Here is a 17,774-nt window from a genome sequence, read left to right as displayed (position 1 = left end):
AGATACAGTCATATTTTCAGCCTTAGATAGTAAATTTTCAAATAGATCGATAATTTATTGATTAACTATTGGATGTTAGATTAAGTCCTCCAAAAATTACATCTCCAAGTATTTGAATCTCACACAATGTACTTGGATGCTCACTACAGCAAATAACGCTTTTCTGGCGTGGTTGCGACCAATCCTGTAACCCTGAAAAAATTGTAAGGTAGGAGCGAGTAGGGCACCACACCTCGGACTTGATTGGTGTGCGTGGTGCCCGTGGTGGTTGCGATAGGTGCACATTGAGTCGTCTACTCTTTGAGAGCGTGTGTTTGGTGATAAACCAACTCGCTGAATCCTCTGCGGGGTGAATACATATAGGACATACGCCGCGTAGACCATGCAGTGAACAGAAGTGAGTGAGGTGATTCTGTTAACCATGTGGAGTGGATGCCTCTGTTTGCCAAATTCTTATTATGTCCGGCTTTTCAAAGCTCTTGCCAGGGCCTGAAAGAAGAAATATGTTTAAGGTTTTTCCCTGTTTGTTGTGCAGTTATTCCATTTCTCTTCAAATATGACATATTGTATTACCAATTCATGTATTGTATGGGAAATTAGCTTGCATATGTGTACCAAATTATGGCCCTTGTTTTACATATGAATTTAGTCACACTGAACAGATGGGCTTACATTACCACCTCTTGCTGTTTCTTTTCTCTGTCAATGTCACGGCACAGGTGTATACAGGTAGCTGGTGGTGTAGTTTTACATTGATTGGGGCTGGGCTTCAGCTGTGCAGCTTGAGTCCCCTCTATGAGATGGGCAAAGCCTAATTGCAGAGCAGGGCCCCTCATTTTGCCTGGTATGTGGAGTCCTGATTGCATGTTATAAATAATTGTAGCCTGGTAGAGAAACAGAGCTCATTCTACATCCTTAATGAAGAATGGTGGGATCTATCAAGGCAGTCCACTATTATGTAACTATGTATTTCAATCTGCATAGTGCTGGTTTATCAGTTGAGTGTGTTTCAGTATGTCATACGTACTATGGATATTATATTTAATATCTGCAGTAGTCTTATGCATGATTTATTAAGTTAAGTGGCACTCTTGGCTTAAGTTATAAGCATGCTTGGATATCCAGATGGACATGGCACCTCTCAGTAGAAACAGCTGAATGCTTCTACAGATCATCTGACTGCTTCTGTTACAGAGTTTGATGCTTATAAACAGACATATCTAAACCAGGGGTATGATTTCTCAAAATTAGTTGAGGGCTGAAATGTGGTGAAATTACATACTCTAATTCAAGAATATGCTAACCAACAGGTTTCTCCCCAGATCTGGCCCCTTTCTTCCAAAGTGGGGGCAGGGGGAGGAACTGAAGCCCAAGTTGGTGGTGGGGTGGAGGAGGAAGGGCTGAAGCTCTCAACTGAATAGGAATCCACACCCCTGTATATAAAATACTTTCTTTTTATAATCACTTACAGGATACTCATTGGGTATGAATCATAAAGCCTGTAAACTTATTATCAGTCAGTTCTGCCTGCTGTTCCAGTCCCACTGTACCAGACACGCCATGTTCAGCCTGCGCCGCTGCCCTGGTCGGCTGCGTAGGCAGCTGACTGCGCTGCAACCGCCAGATGGCCTCTGATTCTGAGAAGGAGAGCCCTGCCCAGCTTGAAACGCAGGTTAGCGCAGATGGTGGCCACTCATGCCAACAATATCCCATGTGCGACATATACAACACATGCAACAATGGGGGTGATTGTCACAAGCAACAGTCAGCAGAGCTGACAGGGCTTTTCATTTGGACTCAATGGTCAGTGCCATGAGTGATATGCAATTGGGCAGTGCCGTAAGTGATATGCAGGCATTTCTTGGAATTGATAGCAATAACAAAAGATGTTTTATTTTCAGCCCATCAGTTGTAATTCCTGTTGTTTGGATCAGTATGACAGTATGTGTCATGAATTTTGTGTTGGTTTCCATGATACGGTGCATTTACTGAGTTCCATGTCTTGATATGCAGACATGCAGGTAAAAACATGTAGATCGTCGCTACTGCCGGTTTGCATACTATCAGCGCTCTGCGGTCTGTCACGATGTGTATCTGTGTTTGTGCAGTACAAATAATTGTTCGTCTAGTTGTTGGTGTACGGAAAATGCAAATCGTTAAGCTGATAAGGCACTGCGCTTGTGGGAAAGTTTGTTTGGTTTAATTTGTCTGCATAGTGGCCTAAATCCCAAATTGTTGTCCAAAATCGACGCCTTAAACTGCTACGCAAATGCATCCTCGTTGTGTATACAGGATTATGGACGAGGATGAACAGAGGCAGAGTATAGATTACTACAGCATTTTCGAACTGCTGCGTCCGGCGAAGTCGTCAACACTGGAATACTTCCGCGAGCTAAATGCCCATGCACTGAGCCGGAAGGCCTTCCACAACTTCATGGAGAACAAAATCTGGGAGAACCGTGTCCTGGACCAGAGGTCAGTACTCCGGACCTGGAGCAGAAGTGAGTATATCGGACGCAGAACCGTAGATAGTAGCGTACATAAAAGCACGCCAAGTTTATCCCACTACTGGAAAAAAGCACCTGGTGCGACCGACATGTCGCCGTCACTCATGACTGACATCAAGCTAATGAGAGAATGAGCAGTCACAGGAGATTCACGCTGCAGATCGCCGAGAACCTCCAATCTCGAAGAGAGTTCCTTTTGTCGTTACCCCAGCTGCGCTCAATTAACGTGTATTAAATAGCTGCTTGTTGGCGTGAGAACAGTAAGAAATGTGGTGCGTCTAACGTGGAGTGCAAAACATTGTAACTAATGCAGTGTTGCAATGTGGCTTGCTGGTTCGGTATTGGTAGACAAATGCCGTCCGAAGTAAATGGCCGGTGACTCCACAGATTGTTTCGTCGCAGACATAGCAAAGGTGTAGCATCTTTAAGATCTGTTTTGATATGATGGTTATCTGTGACGTCATGGGTAGCTATTTGGGAACGGCAGTAAGCGGCGATGAACGCACTTCGGGGCCCAGTTCAAGCAATTACCATGTCTTCTGCTGATCTGGTCTTGGCTTGTGACTTCCTTGAAGCTTATGGTTAGCGCCCGGGGCGATTTATGACTGCCGGCCCGTGGTCTACAGATTTCTGGAGGATCGTCACCAGATTCTGGGCTTTGACCTGGCCGCCGCCCACTTCGTCGTGGCCCGCGGCGGCTGCGTCCGATTCAAGGTCAGTGCGGCGTGAGATGTGTCGGTGCCGCTGCTCACTGAGACCGACGACCGCAAACAGCTGCAAACAGCTGCAACGGTCCGCCAACGCTCCCTTCAGATGTCACTTGCATCGTGGATAAGCTTGAGGTGTTGAGTCGGCTTGAACAAGTCAGTCATCGCGTTTGAAATGTGCCGTTCAATTCCCATTCTTTACTGGATTTAAATTGAGTTGGCAGTGTCTGGTCGCACGTGACTCATCCGATTTGGATCGCAAAGACAGTTTTCCACAATTTTTCACAGGAGCGCGTGCTTTTCATTGAACGTGTGATTGGCGTACAATTATTCTATCGCATTCTTCACTCGCTATGAAAGGAAAAAAACGCGTTCATGTGTATGTTCAACAGGATGGTGGGCCATTGTTCACCTGCGGTCAAAATCGTTGTCCAGTAGATCTGGCAGAATTGTTGTAGCCAGTCGTGTGAAAACCCATAATACTTTATTTGGATGAAAATACATAATTCATTTCATCGCAATCGAGTAAAATTCCTAACACTAGGACGTGGGCGCAGCACATATACCCCATCTCATGGTGATGCAAAACCCGAGCCGTAACACATTGCGACAAATGAATGAGAGCATTTCAATCTCATTCGTGATTTGCTACTGTCCACTTGTGGTGATGTTAGCGAACATGCTTGAACTAAGTGAGTGTCATTTGAGGCTCTGACTTCGTTAGGCTTGAAATGTACTTAAAGAATTTTCATGTTTAATGCCTTGGGGGATCTAGGTGGAACTTCTAGCAGCATGAACAGTGATAAATAGTCCAGAACACTCATCGCAGGCTACTCGTGTGATATCGTCTAATTACCGGTCGCCGCTTGGCAGGGTGACGAGAAATGGGTGAAGAGACTGGAGGATGAGTCGATACCGTTACCAGGCCAGTACACATACGGCATGTTCGTGGAGGAGCTGGACGCCAGTGGCACGGAGATTCTCTATGAGGGTCTGGAGAACTTCAGTAAGCGCCGCCGTCTACCATCTTAGTGATACCGGATAGAGTTTTATTAATATTATCAGATCATATTATAGTATTTATTGTATATGTATATATTTGTGTGTATTTATATATATATATATATATATATATATATATATATATATATATATATATATAACCTCTTCGTCGGCATGGCTCGCTCAGCTTCGTCACGTGCGGCGGGTGGGCGCCGACCACGCGTTCCAGTGCAATGGAGAGCGGCGCCATGCTTTTTTCTATGACATAGCGGAAGACGTTCAGATCGGCTATGTATTAGCATCGGAAGACTTCTTGTGATTCAGATGTGTCAGCCGCTGTGGAATGCGCCTGAGGGGCGCAGATAATGGGTGCCCGGAGCCTTGTGGGGTAGAGAGGCTGTTGCATTTCTGATCTTTTGCGTGCCACTTCGCTGCCGCCACTCCGCCCTGTGTACGCCATAGCCCTGCTTACGAAGTCTGGCATGTTATGGGAAAATGGAACCGGACGTCTCCGTCGCGGGATGCCGGACACGACGGACTCGTTCGCGGACGACCGGCCGTCCCGACTTCACGCTGGCGTTTGTCCGTCGGGTTGGGAAGGTCGCCGGTGTGACTCGTCTTGCTCTCGTGTGCGGCAGTAAGGCTGTCCAAGCTGCGGGCGCTGTACCTGCGCGACTGCCCGTACGTGGACGACTGGTGCGTGGACCGGGTGTGCGGCGAGTTTCGACAGCAGCTGCAGCACCTCGACCTCAGCGGCTGCCGGCGCGTCTCGGAGCGGGGCCTCGAGGGCGTCGCGCAGCTTAAGTGAGACCCAGCTGTGTGGCTGTTTTCCCCACTCGCAGTTCGGTGCATACGTCTGAAGTCGGAGAAAACGCAGGGCCCGACGGTAAAAACCCAGTTGTTTCGACTGTGAGCATGTGTATGCATAAGCGTAATGTCCAGTGTGCAGAATGGTAGTACTATTTGATACGCAACTTGCCTGATTTGGTTGGTCTTAGCTCGTCTAGATTGTGCTGACTACGGTTATGTATGCCAACTACGCATACTGTGTGCTTTGCTGTCTCAACAAATAACCCGATGCTCTTTGGTCGGATGTCACCGTCGTTCGGCAGTTTCTACTAACGCGCCACTTTTCGCAGGAATCTGAAGTCGCTGACGCTGGAGCGGATGGATCACATCCGGTTGCTGCCCTACATGGGCTTACTGCTGGAGGACGCCATCCCAGGCCTGGTGATACACGGAGTAGACGTCATGCAGACGCCACCTGACGACTTCCAATCACTGTCGTCGTCACGCTCCGATGACCAATCACAGCCGCCAAGCTTGACAGCATCCTAGCTGATCAGCCAATGGACACTCGCCCAGCAAACTCCCGCCGGTGCTGGCGGCCAACCGTGCTTGCTTCTACGATGCTGTAACCTGTAGGGCTGTCGGTCCGTCAACGTACACCAGCAGGCTCGGGTTGCGTCAGGCCGATCACTCGTGGGCGACGTTGGCAGTTGCATAACGTTGCATAACTCGGTCACCGGTTGGGGTCCGGTGGAGATGGCCTGTTGCGTTCCGGCCTGCCTGTTTCGCAATAGCAGCGGACGGTGACCGATATAATGCGTCTGGGTCGGTGTGTCCTGGTGTGAAACCTAGAAACGAGGTACAATGCTGGGTATGACTCGGAGTCATGTGTGCTGTGTCCTACCGCATTGGTCAAAAGTGACGTCGAGAGTTTTTACTGTACCGGATCAACACGTTGATATGTGCGTGCTTTACTGGCAGTTGTCAGCACGGAAATGCCATTGTAGCATTGTTTGGAGGTTGTGCGGTCTTGTTGTGGTACGGTGTATTATGTTGCCAGATTGGTCTCAGGTTAAAGATTTTATTGCGACCATCTAAAAAATCGCAAAAACCGAATTTTGCAACGTTGCTTGTATATCCTCTTTTCATCATCTTATAATTGGGCCTTCAAACATCATTGTTCACATTGCTTTGCTCTGGCACGGATCCGAACACTAGAAACGTCCAGCAGTTTGTAAAGGACCATCAATGGTGCGGGATAGATTTCACTGCCGGCATCCATGGTGACCACAATGTGCCGACTCTGGTATTCTTTTTCATCGTATATACCGGAAATATATATGATGAAACAGAAGAAAGTTGCTTGCTGATTGCACCCAGACGTGGTGTATTTCGAAGATTTCTTAGAAGTGTTTGGTAATTTTATATTTGGATGAGATCGCTTTGGTGTTTTTTTGGTAGTTTATATTTTGGTGTTCAGAACAGCTGGTGTGCTAGTGCCACTGACTGAGCTTGCGTCATTTTCGTGAATGCTCGAATTAGGCCTTGCCCACGACGCCCCATGTAAAAATGCATCGTGCTGCTCAAGTCTTCAGTAAGATATATTGTATTTCCATTATCGATTATGTATATTATGTTTCATCTTTCAGCTCAACACTCAGATCGCTCCACCGTGCTTTTCTCTTCAATACCGTACGAGAGTGTAGACAAAGGGTGCACTACGATCGTTTCGGACAAGCAGAATAACGAGATTGAAAACATGCGGTGCTGTTATACCACATGCAAGAAATAGCGCGCCACTGCAGCGCCTTAAAACGGTTTTCCCAGTCCAGCGGTTCAGCCAGAGCTGTGTCGCTCCGATTGCGGAATCTTGCGCAACCTCTGTGTGACGTTTCTTCGTAACTTGAATTTTACCACATAGGGTGAAAATTTCCTCCCAGCTTGATCTGGCTGGCAAAGCATTATTGGCAGCACAGCATTAGACACAAATATGGCGTCGGATGGTGACGCTGCCAGTGACGATACATCATGGTAAGCATGTTTATATGCCGTCCGGTATTTCGTTTGTTGTTTAGTATAAATATGAACACAATAAAGAAAGCTGTGCCAGCGAGTGCTGAGTTATTTGGATATGGCATGTGTATAACCGTAAGAAGTTGTGCGTTACGTTCGTCTCACCACCATTTCCACTGAATCCAGGTCAAAGGAAGCCTATATATACATATATGTTTGATTTAAAGGCATAAATCATTATCTGATTGTTTTTTCTTAAGGGTAATGTGGTTGTGGTCTAATGTGCAGAACTCACCATGCATGTACTGATAGGTTGTTTTTCACCAGCAAATAAAGCATGTGTTTTGTTTGCTGCTTTGCTTTTGCACTGCTTTTGTTGAAATGCTCAGCAGATGACAAGTCATCATAATAATGCTCCTTGTTAATTGTGGACCCATTTTAGATGTATAATTCCACACAACTGCAGATGTAGAATCGAAACTAAATGCTTATGTAGGGTCATCACATCACTGAGAACAGGCACGGCCTTGCTTTTTGGTAGCAGATGTTGGAGCGGGATGGGTTTCGTGCATTTGGCGATGCTGGAACAGCAGGCATTTCAGGTCCCTTTGTTGCAGGAAATTAATACTAGGTCTGATAATTTCTCCTGTGTCACAAGATATGTGACTGTCATCGCTGGTTTTGCAGTAAATTGGAACTGAATGTGGTCACCAGGCCCTCTGTTACAGAATACAAGAGTGAAATATGGCTGCTCCCAATGTTGTTGGACATATTTTAGCATTATGGTACTACTTCTATGCATTTTGGGGCCATGAGAGTGTGATACACTTGCTGGTCTATGTGGAATACTAGGGTTGGAAATTGATTTAATAGTCTGTACCTGAATTGCAGGATGCTGGGGGTCAGATCCTACTACTGCTCCCAGTACCAGTGTGGTGGATCAGGATTTTTATTGTTCCATATTATAGGTGGCTAGCATGGAGTATGGACCTCCCCATGTAGGAGATGTAGGATCTGGAATGTACTATCCTTCCCATGTTTCAAAATGCCAGGTTTGCATGTGACAGCTCCCAGTGAGGAGATTGCTGGATCCAGATGAGACCACTGTTTCCTGGGTGTTAGGATACTGCATTGCAGATGTTAGCCTCATGATTTAGATTTGATCCCAGAATTCTGGATTATACCTTGTTCTGGTCCCAGGTTTTTTGACAGATAGCCTCATGATTCAGATTGGATCCCAGAATTCTGTATTATACCCTGTTCTTGGCGCAAGTTTTCTGACAGCTTTCATAAAATGGCTTGCTACAAATCAATTCATCTGCAAACACCAAAAACATTGTGCTAGTGGTCACTGCCTACAGCCAGTTTGCAAGTACTGGCAGAGCAGGAACCAGATACCAGCAAGCCCTCTCAGTATTTCAAACTACATCAAGCACCACAGGCTGCTTCCACCCTCATTCCCAGTCATTAACCATGGCAAAAACAAAGCAGACATCTGTTTGAAGTTAGCCATGATGCTGCATGCACTGTAAGCACAGCAGTTAGTAATTATGTGTCATCTAAATGACAGTAATCATCTAAATAAATGTCATCTAAATGAATGTAATTGTGACTAAGTGTAGAAGAAAGGAGGAGCACTGCAGATGGTCTAGTGATAACCCAACTTTAGTTTCAAAAATATGTTGGTAAACTTTTTTGGTTTTTTAAAGCTATGCTATTCTCAGCATAACATGATAGAGGTGGGCCAAACCATTGCCACACAGTGGACCTTAGGATGGGGAGGGGAACTTTTATCACATGCAAACCCCATAGCTGGGCAGTGCTATTTGCATCCACAAACATCAGCTTACCAATAAATAAGTCTGTAAAACTGGACAGTCTGTAATGGTTGTTGGTGAAACAATTTGCTTGCATTCTTGTCATATGCCTTATCAACATCCAAATCACCACAGAGTTATAAAAGAAAGTCAAGGAAGCACAAAGCAAAACCTTGTTTTGTTTGTGTGTGTCGTGTCGCATGCCACATGATGTCACATGTCACATGTCACATGATGCCCCATGTTGCACATCACATGATGTGTGGAATGGTTATGCAGAATGACCCCAGATATTTACCAGTATTGTTCAATGTGAACATAAGCAGGAGTTTCATACCATTTATCCCAACTGATGCTGACTTTAGATAGCCATGGCTAAACATCCCATGGTCCGGGGATTGGACATCAGTACCAGGATGGCTATCTCAAAAAGCAGTCACTTCTCTTTGACCTGTGAGATGCTGGGTCCAGGTGTGACCTCAGTCCCTGGGTGCTGCAGGATGCTTGAGCCAGGTGTGACCTCTGTGTGCTGCAGGACGCTGGAGCTGGAGGCGGCGCTGATGAGCGTGCCGGAGGGCGTGGACGTGCGCAGCATCGCCAAGTGCCGGCCGCTGCCGGACGAGCTGCGCGGCTCCGCCTGGCTGGCCTGCCTCGACATACAGCAGGACGTCGACGACGGTCTCATGACCTTCACCAACATATACGACCTGCCCGAACAGACCGAGATGCGCGAGGACATCCAGCAGCTGGTCGGTAAGGCTGCCAAGGCTCTCTTTGACACAAAGATGGAATGCGTCACGCACCTCGGCGTGAACGTGAGGTGGTTGAAGCCCTCAGCCCGGGTCAGCCAAGCTTGCGCTGATACTGCTTTTTGTCGCAAATCGAATTCAGTTTAATCCATGCACTTGGCGATGATGAAGTCTTTAATTTGGTATTTATGTTTGCATTGTTCAGCAATTTAAACGGCGTTGTGTGCGTACCGGTGTATTTACATTGATTCCGCGAAGACGGATATGAAATGGAAAAAGTCATGCTTAAGCCCAAATATATATGTTTAATGTGGCGATCCTGACAATGGTTAGACTGAGCAATCAGAAATGCATTGGTTATTCAGGTTCAGAATTATTGGTTACGTCTTTTTGCGACATACCGGCCAGAGTTCGTTACACTTTGCCTTTGTCGACGAAGTTGCATCTCAGACGTACACGGCGTCTTAGTCCCATCTCAGACCGCTGTAGCCTGTAGCCTGTTGCATTGTTTTGTACACACGTGACAACTTCCGACTGGGTAGGAGCATTTGACCTAAATTGGGCGTGCCAAAAGGTGCCAAAGTAGGTCTTGCCTGGGCTGGACGGAGCCCTGTGTCGCGACGGAAGCCCATCATAGCCCAACAGGCATTATCTCGTTCCAAACCGGCCGACCGCTGACTGCTGACCCATGTCTGCCAACCCCTGACTGCTGACTGCTGACCTCTGACCAACGGACCTGTGACCGCTGACCTCTGGCCGCTGACTAGCTGATCGCTGACCTGTTCCCAGGTGACCTCTGACCGCCGACCCCGGACCGCCGACGTCTGATCGCTGACCTCTGATCGCCGACCGCTCGCCGCTGGCCTCTGACCTCTGACCTCTGATCGGCCGTCGGCAGAGCGGCTGGGGAACGACGAGGGTGACCGGGTCTCGGTAATGTCGGACGTGGAGTCGGTGCTCACCCACTACTGCAAGTCACAGCGGGACACCTACCGGCGCGGCAACGGCTGGATGGACCTGCTACAGCCGCTGGTGCCGCTCAAGCTCAACAAGCCAGAGCTCTACTTCACATTCACCAACATCCTGCAGCGATACATACCCAAGTGAGCCAATAGCTGTGGTTTCACTTTGTCGTTGGGAGACTTTGAACAACATGGAGCGATGGGTTTTTTTCTTTGACATATCCAAATTATGGGTGCCATGTGACTAAAGGAAAACCATTTGATACGTGATTGTATATGCTTGCTTTTTATGCTGGTGACGTACGTATGCATGCATGATGGTAGTCCCAGATGAGCGGTTGCTTCATGGTGCCGTGATTCTGGTCCCCGCTCTGTCCGCTGCTCTGTTGCGGGGGAATGAAAAAGGTGCTCGTTGGGCTAGGAACAGTGGGTAACAATCTTGGATGGCTTTATTTCAGAAACTGCAAGAAGGACGGAGATCCATATCACCTGCTTCGGCTGCTGCTGCTGTACCATGAGCCGGAGCTGTGTAACTTCCTGGACACGATCAAGGTCGCCCCCGATACATACACCACGGCCTGGGTACGTTAGCCGACGGTCACCGAAAATGGCCCTCGGGCACCGGTGCCCCCGCTGGGGCTCGACTTCTCCAGTGATATCGGGCGGATGCAGCGTAGCACATGGCCATTCGACCTACATATGTTTGGCCAGAATTTGGGGTTACGAATGGTTTTGACGTTGCTCGATGTAGCACAACGTCGTCGCGATTTTCCCGTAATGCCGCGCACAGTCGTCTTCGGCGTGCTGTCGTCTCTGAAGTGCCGCCACAATTTTTGGTACGTGCCTGGGGACGTCAGAATCTGCTGCGCAAATCAAGAATCGGATGTCTTTGGAGGTTTTGATGTGTACCCGGGAAGTTTCTTCAAAGTTAGAGAAGCTATTGAGTAAAATTGAGCGTGACATATGACGTCTGTTCTATTGTGTCATTCCCCTTGCCCACTAGCCCCGCAGCTCGTGGGGCCTTTGCGGTGGCTGGAGCCACCCCCTGCCAGAGCAGCATACCAGTTAGTGCGGATGTTGATGTGAGTTGCCGTCCCCCCTTCCGCCCGCAGTTCAACAGCCTTTTTGCGGCCACCTGTGACCTGAAGGCGCTTCGTGTCATGTGGGACATCTACTTTCAAATGGACGACCCATTCCTCATCTTCTTTCTTAGTTTGGTCATCCTCGTCAACGCGAAGTGAGTTGTAACCAGCATTTGCTGATGCAGCGGTGGTATGTTTTGGCAGCGTTCTGGTCGCACCTGTACATAGAACACCAGGATTCCATCTTACAGTCCCAGCATGTATAAAAAGAGGAGTTTTATGTTATGTCGAGTAACGCTGCGTACTTCAAATGTTTGTTGAGATGTTCGTGGGGGAGGAGTGCATCCTTGGTGTATGGCCACACGCACTCAAGCCATGTCACTGGTTGTATGTTTACAAGAACGCCGTAGGAATGTGCTCAAAGGAAGCTCATTTCTTTCAAAAGGAAGGCCGGGACCTCCGACCGTACGCCAGCAACTGTCTGCGATTGTGGCGTGTCGGAAACACGTCCGGTCCAGGCGTGGCTGAGCTGTGTGGGGGGGGGGGGGGGGGGGGGGGGGGGGGGGGGAGCGGGGCGGTGCGCGCGACGGCTGGCGGCGGCGGCGGCGGCCGGACCGTGACCGCTGGTGACCTTGCACTCGGCCAGGGAGCAGATCCTGGAGCTGAAGGGCAAGCCGCGCGCGCAGGTGGTCTCCACCGTCTCCTCGCTGCCCTGCTTCATCCAGGCCGAGGACGTGCCAGACTTCTGCGAGCTCGCCAACTTCTACTCCATGAGGACGCCCAAATCGTTCCGGAGAGTGCGTATCCGGAGAGCAGCAGGGCGGAACGGGGGCCCGGGCCCGGGACGGAGGAGTGAGACTCCGGTCCATGAGGGAGTGGACGCCACGAGAGCATTAGTGCAGAACGGGGACCCGGGCCCGGGGCGGAGGGGTGCGACTCCGGTACACGAGGGTTGGACGCCACGAGAGCAGCAGCGCGGAACGGGGACCCGGGCCCAGGACGGAGGGGTGCGGCTCCGGTACACGAGGGATGGGCGGACTGTGTATGGTAATATGGAATAGTGCTTGGGGTTGGTCTTCAGCTGGGAGCAGACACGACAGCCGCTGACACGAGGTAGGGCATAGCCGGAGGCGCGTGTGCTGCCGGTGGTGGCCCGGGTCTTCGTCTATACGCTGTGAGGTGCGCTGACCCACTGTGCCAACTGCTGATTTGTACCCATTCCTGTACACTCCCCTCGCCCCCCCCCCCCCCCCCGCCCATACACACTGCGGAAGCCGCACTGCCACTCGGCAGCCGCGCTGCGTGGGTTACACGACATGTGTTTGCGTGTTTGCTGTGAGCCGAGCCGCTGTGCTGACCACGGGGGCTGCTTCAGCTCGGGCCGCGCCCGGCCAGCTGACCGGCCGCGCCGTCCGCAGAAACTGTACCCGTCGCTGTTCGGCGTGTGCGCGCCCCACCTGTCGTCGCTGCTGACGCCGACGGTGCCGCTGGCCCAGTCGCTCTGCCTGCCCGTCTACGTGGACGAGATCCTCTCCAGCATGGACAGTCGCGACGCGCCGGAGGGTCTGCCCGACACCGACACGGTACCGGCCGCGTGCCCGCGCCCGCGCCCGCGCCCTCGGCGCCCGCTCGCAGCTGGGGCGAGAGGCTGCAGGGCGCTCATCAGCTCTGGAGTGATGGGAGCATAGGCTTGGGAGGTGGCTGCGGATAGGCATGCCTCAACGAGACCGACCATGTTCCGACGCTTATCAGTAGGCACACGTCTACGTGAGCTGGGGGGCAAGATCGCATCCGTCTCATCTGGACTGGACTCCTTCTGCTGAGCCGTCCGCAAATCTCACTTTCCCCAAAGTAAGGTAATGCCTGCACTGACCACTCAGAACGATATCAGCAGTGGGCGGCGGTCCCAGAGTCAGCACGTGCCGGCGTGGCAGCCGTCCCGCTGACGGCCGCGCCGATCGCCGGCAGGTGAAGTTTTTCCTGGTGGACTGCCGGCCGGCCGACCAGTACAACGCCGGCCACCTGTCCACGGCGTTCCACCTAGACTGCACGCTGATGCTGAGCGAGCCGGCGGCGTTCGGCACGGCGGTGGCGGCGCTGCTGAGCGCCCAGCAGCAGGCCACGGCCGCCCGGCACTCGGCCGCCGGCGAGCACCTCTGCTTCATCGGCTCAGGTCGGTGGCAGAGCCGGCGGACCGGGCGCGGACCGGCCGGCAGGGGTCAGACCGGCCCCTCGGACGGAGAGGGGTGGTCAGCACATCGGCGTGGAGGGCGCAGGACAGGGAATCGTACCGGCGAACAGGGAGGGTCTGGCTGCCGAACAGGCAGTCGGACCGTCCAACCCTCAGGCCCTCAGACCGTCCGATCCTCAGACCCTCAGACCTTAAGACCCTTAGACCCTTAGACTCTTAGACCCTTACACCCTCGGACCCTCAGACCCTCAGACCCTTACACTCTCGGGCCCTCAGACCCTCAGACCCTCAGACCCTTACACCCTTACACCCTCAGACTCTCGGACTGTCAGACCCTCATACCCTCGGGACACAGTCAGACTGCCGCAAAAGGTAGGGTCAGGCTGCCGAACAGACAGGGTCGGAGTACCGGGCATGGAGGCCTGCCGCCGACCAGGGAGGGCCAGAGTGCGGGGAAGGGAGGACCGACTACCGAATGGGATGGGTCAGGTCAGAGCACATGGACAACAAGGGAAGTACGGCCAGACGACCCAAGGGAAGGTTACACTGCTGGTTTGGTGTCTGGATCAGGCACTGTGGGCGAACGGTGGGCTCAAAGCCGAGGACTGGGCGGATCACGCTGGACGCCGTGCATGCAAGCCTCCGTGGTCAATATTGTGTTGTGCTATAAATCGGAGATAGAATTGGCATCGTTTTATTTTTCTTTTTAACGAAGGTGATAAAATGATCAGATCAAGTTTTTGAACCCAATATTGCAGGTTATGGGAGGTGCTAAGATGGCCACCAACGAACGAACGACTAAGATTGGTGCAATCTCCATATTTGATGCAGAAGTTGATGTCAAAACTACATTTTGCCTAACCTCGGTGCCTGACTGCTTGCTGTTGATAATACCTGTGCCTTATCGTTTTTGTTTTATGGTTAGTTCGGACACAACACCAATGAGTGTTTCCTGTTGTTGCAGGTCGAGAAAAAGAGGATCAGTTTTTGCACATGGTGGTGGCTTCTTTTCTTCAGAAGCGTTCGCTTTACGTCAGCAAAGTGGAAGGAGGATATCAGGTAACAAAAGTCACTGTTGTCAGTATTTACCCGATGCACTCACAGTATTTGTTTGTTTTTTTCGTTCGCCCATCTCAATATTGGTCGACAGTTTGCCACATGCGTCTTCGCGGGCTGGTGGCTAAGCGTCTGTTACTGGCTGAGAAGCTGCCTTTGCGGCTTCTCAATCCAGCCAACCACCTGGCAGAATTCAGAAGCCTCCCTTGCGCCTCTTGTGCGATTCGCCGCCTGGCACGCTCCTGGAGACTCCCCGGCGTCACCAGCCGGTCTAGCCACGCGCCGCCGCCCGGCCGCCCTCCTTGTGACGCTCCTGACGCCGCGCCGGCGCGCCGACAGGCGGTGCACGACATGCTGTCAGAGAACCTGTCGGCGCTGGCCGACCACTCCGCACGACAATGCGTCGTCTGCACACCGGACGAGGCGGCGGCCGGCTCGGACGGCGGCCGGCCGGCCTCCGATGCCACTGCCGCCGCCGCCGCAAACAAGACCTCCCTCCTCGACCGGCTCGGCGCCCGCTGGAAGGTCAAGGGCCAACAGGTGAGCGCGTGGGGCTGCTGGTCGGGCTGTTTACTGGCGCGCGTGTTGCCGGCCAGATACGCTTTTGCTGCTGCCGTCCCGGTCCAAGTCGTCAGAGACCGGACGTTTTCTGGGGGAAGGGGGGCGTCGAATGTGACGTGTTCGGCTGGGTGTGAGCTTGCCGTCCGGGCCGGTGGGCCGCCCGCCCGGCTGACGCTGGTCGCGTGCCACAGGTGAAGGAAAAGCTGGTGGACATCATCACGAACGCGTCGGCCGAGCAGCCTGAGCGGCACGTCAGCAGCCAGGACAAGGGCAAACGCTACCGCAACCTAGCGCCCGTGTTCTCGCTGGACGACGAGCAAGACGGCGGTGCGTGGAGGTGTCGCCGGCCCGCGGGGGCGGCCGGCCGTGTGGGCTGTCGGTCCGGAGCCCTGTGCCGACGGCCGACAGAGGCCGGGCGTGCCGGCCACGCAGCTGCTGGGCTGCTCCTCATTCGCGAGGCGGGCGGCGACTCGGAATGTGCAAGTTGTATCATGTAACGACGTTCGGCCGGCATTATGACGTGAAGACCGAGAACCTCGAGAGAGTTGACATGTTTACTGTGAAACTATTGTTGACGTGTTCACTGTGAATTTATCAGGCCTCGTTAACGCCTTGCACCTCTGCGCCAGTGGGTGGGGGGGGGGGGAGGGGAAGGCTGTGCTTTGTCTTTGCTGTCGGTGTCGGTGCGACTGTCATCTTTAACACGCGCAGGTGCTGTGTAGGCCTGCACCAGTCTGACCTGGCACTGACTGTTCTGTCCTGCCTGTGCGCGAGCTGACGGCGCGCCGTGCCGTCCGCAGACGAGCTGGAGGAGGTCGAAATCGCTGACGAGTCCACCATGGAGCTGGTGGAGGTGGCCGACTGGCTCCAGAAGCCCGAGGTGCTGCACCAGTTCAAATGCCAGCACATCAAGGACAGCCGCCTGGCGCACCCGAGGTACGACCCCGGCGGGCGCTGCGTCTCGCTGAGGCGGGCTGCCGGAGCGTGGCGGCAGGCGCCGGCCGACGCCGACGGCGGGGCTGCGAGCGTGTGGTATGTCGGCGGCGATCTCAGATCAAAGTTCGGATGCTTGCTGTGTGATGTTCAACCGCGTCAGTGGCAGTGCGGCGTGTTCGGCGGCCGCTGTCCTTGCCGGGTCGGCGCGTCGGCGGGTCGGCGGTCAGTGGATCGGTGCGCTGCCCACGTCCGAGCGTCGCCTGTGCCGCAGCCTGCTGCTGGTGACGCCCACCCAGCTGCTGGTGCTGCGAGAGATCGCCGGCAAGCCCGGCTGGGCGCACCTGGCCGTCAAGCGCTCGCTCACGTCCATCGTCACCATCACCAGCAAGAAGAAGCGGCCGGAACTCATCACCTTCAAGTACGGCGTCAACGAGGGCGACAGCATGACCGTCACGGACCTGGACAGGTAGGCAAGCCTCCGCAGCGGCTGAGGTTACGAGTGTGCTTCGAACACTCGACATCGCGGCTTTGCAGCGTTAGTGTGGTCTGCTCTTGCATGTGTGGCTGCTATGACGCGCGTATTGTACCGGTGCTCAGAACAGCCATATGTTCATCTCAAGCCGGCGTGCGTCACGCAGGATTGGGAGTACGCATACGTAGAACACCGTGCCGAATAATTACGTGAGCGCTGTTTACAGAAGCAGCAATGCCACCAAGCGCAATTGGCCGTTCGAAATATCACATTAATTCCGCTAGCCATTTTTTTTTAGGCTGAAGTGTATGGTGTCAGTTGAGCAGTGGTCCTCTGCTGGCTGATCGCGCCCGCCGCCGTGTGTGATGACGGTGTGCCGCTCTGGTGGTCGGCCGTCCGCTCGCCTGATGTGCGGCGCCTGTGGGCCGGTGCCGACCGCCGACCGACCGCGGCCCGTGCCCACCGCGCGCAGGTTCTATATCCCGCGCGCCGGCGACGCCACCAAGGCCGTCAAGATGGCCATCATCCAGCTGTCGTCGGAGGCGGAGGCGGAGGACGGAGGCGAGACGTGACGCGCCGCACCCGCCGCGGACCTGACGAGAGAGGGAGAGAGGGCGGGCCGGCGGACCGGCGCCCGAGCCGCCCTCTTCTGCCGACGACGGGAGCTGTGAGCGAAGCGGCGCGCTGGCGGGCTAGTGCCGGGCCGCGCCGGTGTGCGGCGCCACCGTCGGAGCCGGGCGCCGCCTCCGGTGTCCGGACTGGAGCGGGCGCCTCGCTGCGAGGCCGGGTCAGCCGGGCTGCATTCCATGTGAGGTCGCGCTGCAGGCAAAGCGGCGTGCTGTGTCCTGTGGAAGAATGCCGGGGGTCAGCCGGTGGTGCGGCACAAGGAAGGCTAAGTTCCAAGTATGGTGTGGAGCCAGGTGTCTGGAG

The 17,774-nt window shown here is 53.1% G+C and overlaps 2 protein-coding genes across 2 annotated transcripts; both read left to right on the top strand.

Annotated features, from left to right (window-relative positions):
- Positions 1-2,295: 2,295 nt before the first annotated feature.
- On the top strand, positions 2,296-6,457 carry LOC119106376 (distal membrane-arm assembly complex protein 2). The gene is made up of 5 exons (XM_037230013.1): positions 2,296-2,475; positions 3,134-3,221; positions 4,088-4,220; positions 4,855-5,020; positions 5,356-6,457. The coding sequence occupies exons 1-5, from the start codon at positions 2,297-2,299 to the stop codon at positions 5,552-5,554; spliced, it is 765 nt and encodes a 254-aa protein (XP_037085908.1). The 5' UTR covers position 2,296; the 3' UTR covers positions 5,555-6,457.
- A 432-nt stretch (positions 6,458-6,889) lies between these two features.
- LOC119112295 (TBC1 domain family member 23) lies at positions 6,890-17,537 on the top strand. Its single transcript, XM_037236410.1, has 14 exons — positions 6,890-7,036; positions 9,371-9,588; positions 10,483-10,687; positions 11,005-11,128; positions 11,659-11,783; positions 12,275-12,425; positions 13,047-13,211; positions 13,597-13,801; positions 14,784-14,878; positions 15,215-15,415; positions 15,628-15,763; positions 16,237-16,372; positions 16,644-16,838; positions 17,317-17,537. Exons 1-14 carry the CDS (start codon positions 6,996-6,998, stop codon positions 17,414-17,416), a joined length of 2,097 nt encoding a protein of 698 aa, XP_037092305.1. The 5' UTR covers positions 6,890-6,995; the 3' UTR covers positions 17,417-17,537.
- The last annotated feature ends 237 nt before the right edge of the window (positions 17,538-17,774 follow it).

Source organism: Pollicipes pollicipes, unplaced genomic scaffold (genome assembly GCF_011947565.3).
Source record: "Pollicipes pollicipes isolate AB1234 unplaced genomic scaffold, Ppol_2.1 Scaffold_2555;HRSCAF=2994_pilon_pilon_pilon, whole genome shotgun sequence".
NCBI classification, from domain to species: domain Eukaryota; kingdom Metazoa; phylum Arthropoda; class Thecostraca; order Pollicipedomorpha; family Pollicipedidae; genus Pollicipes; species Pollicipes pollicipes.
Note: the sequence above shows the minus strand (reverse complement) of the source record. Positions and strands in the feature narration are given on the sequence as shown.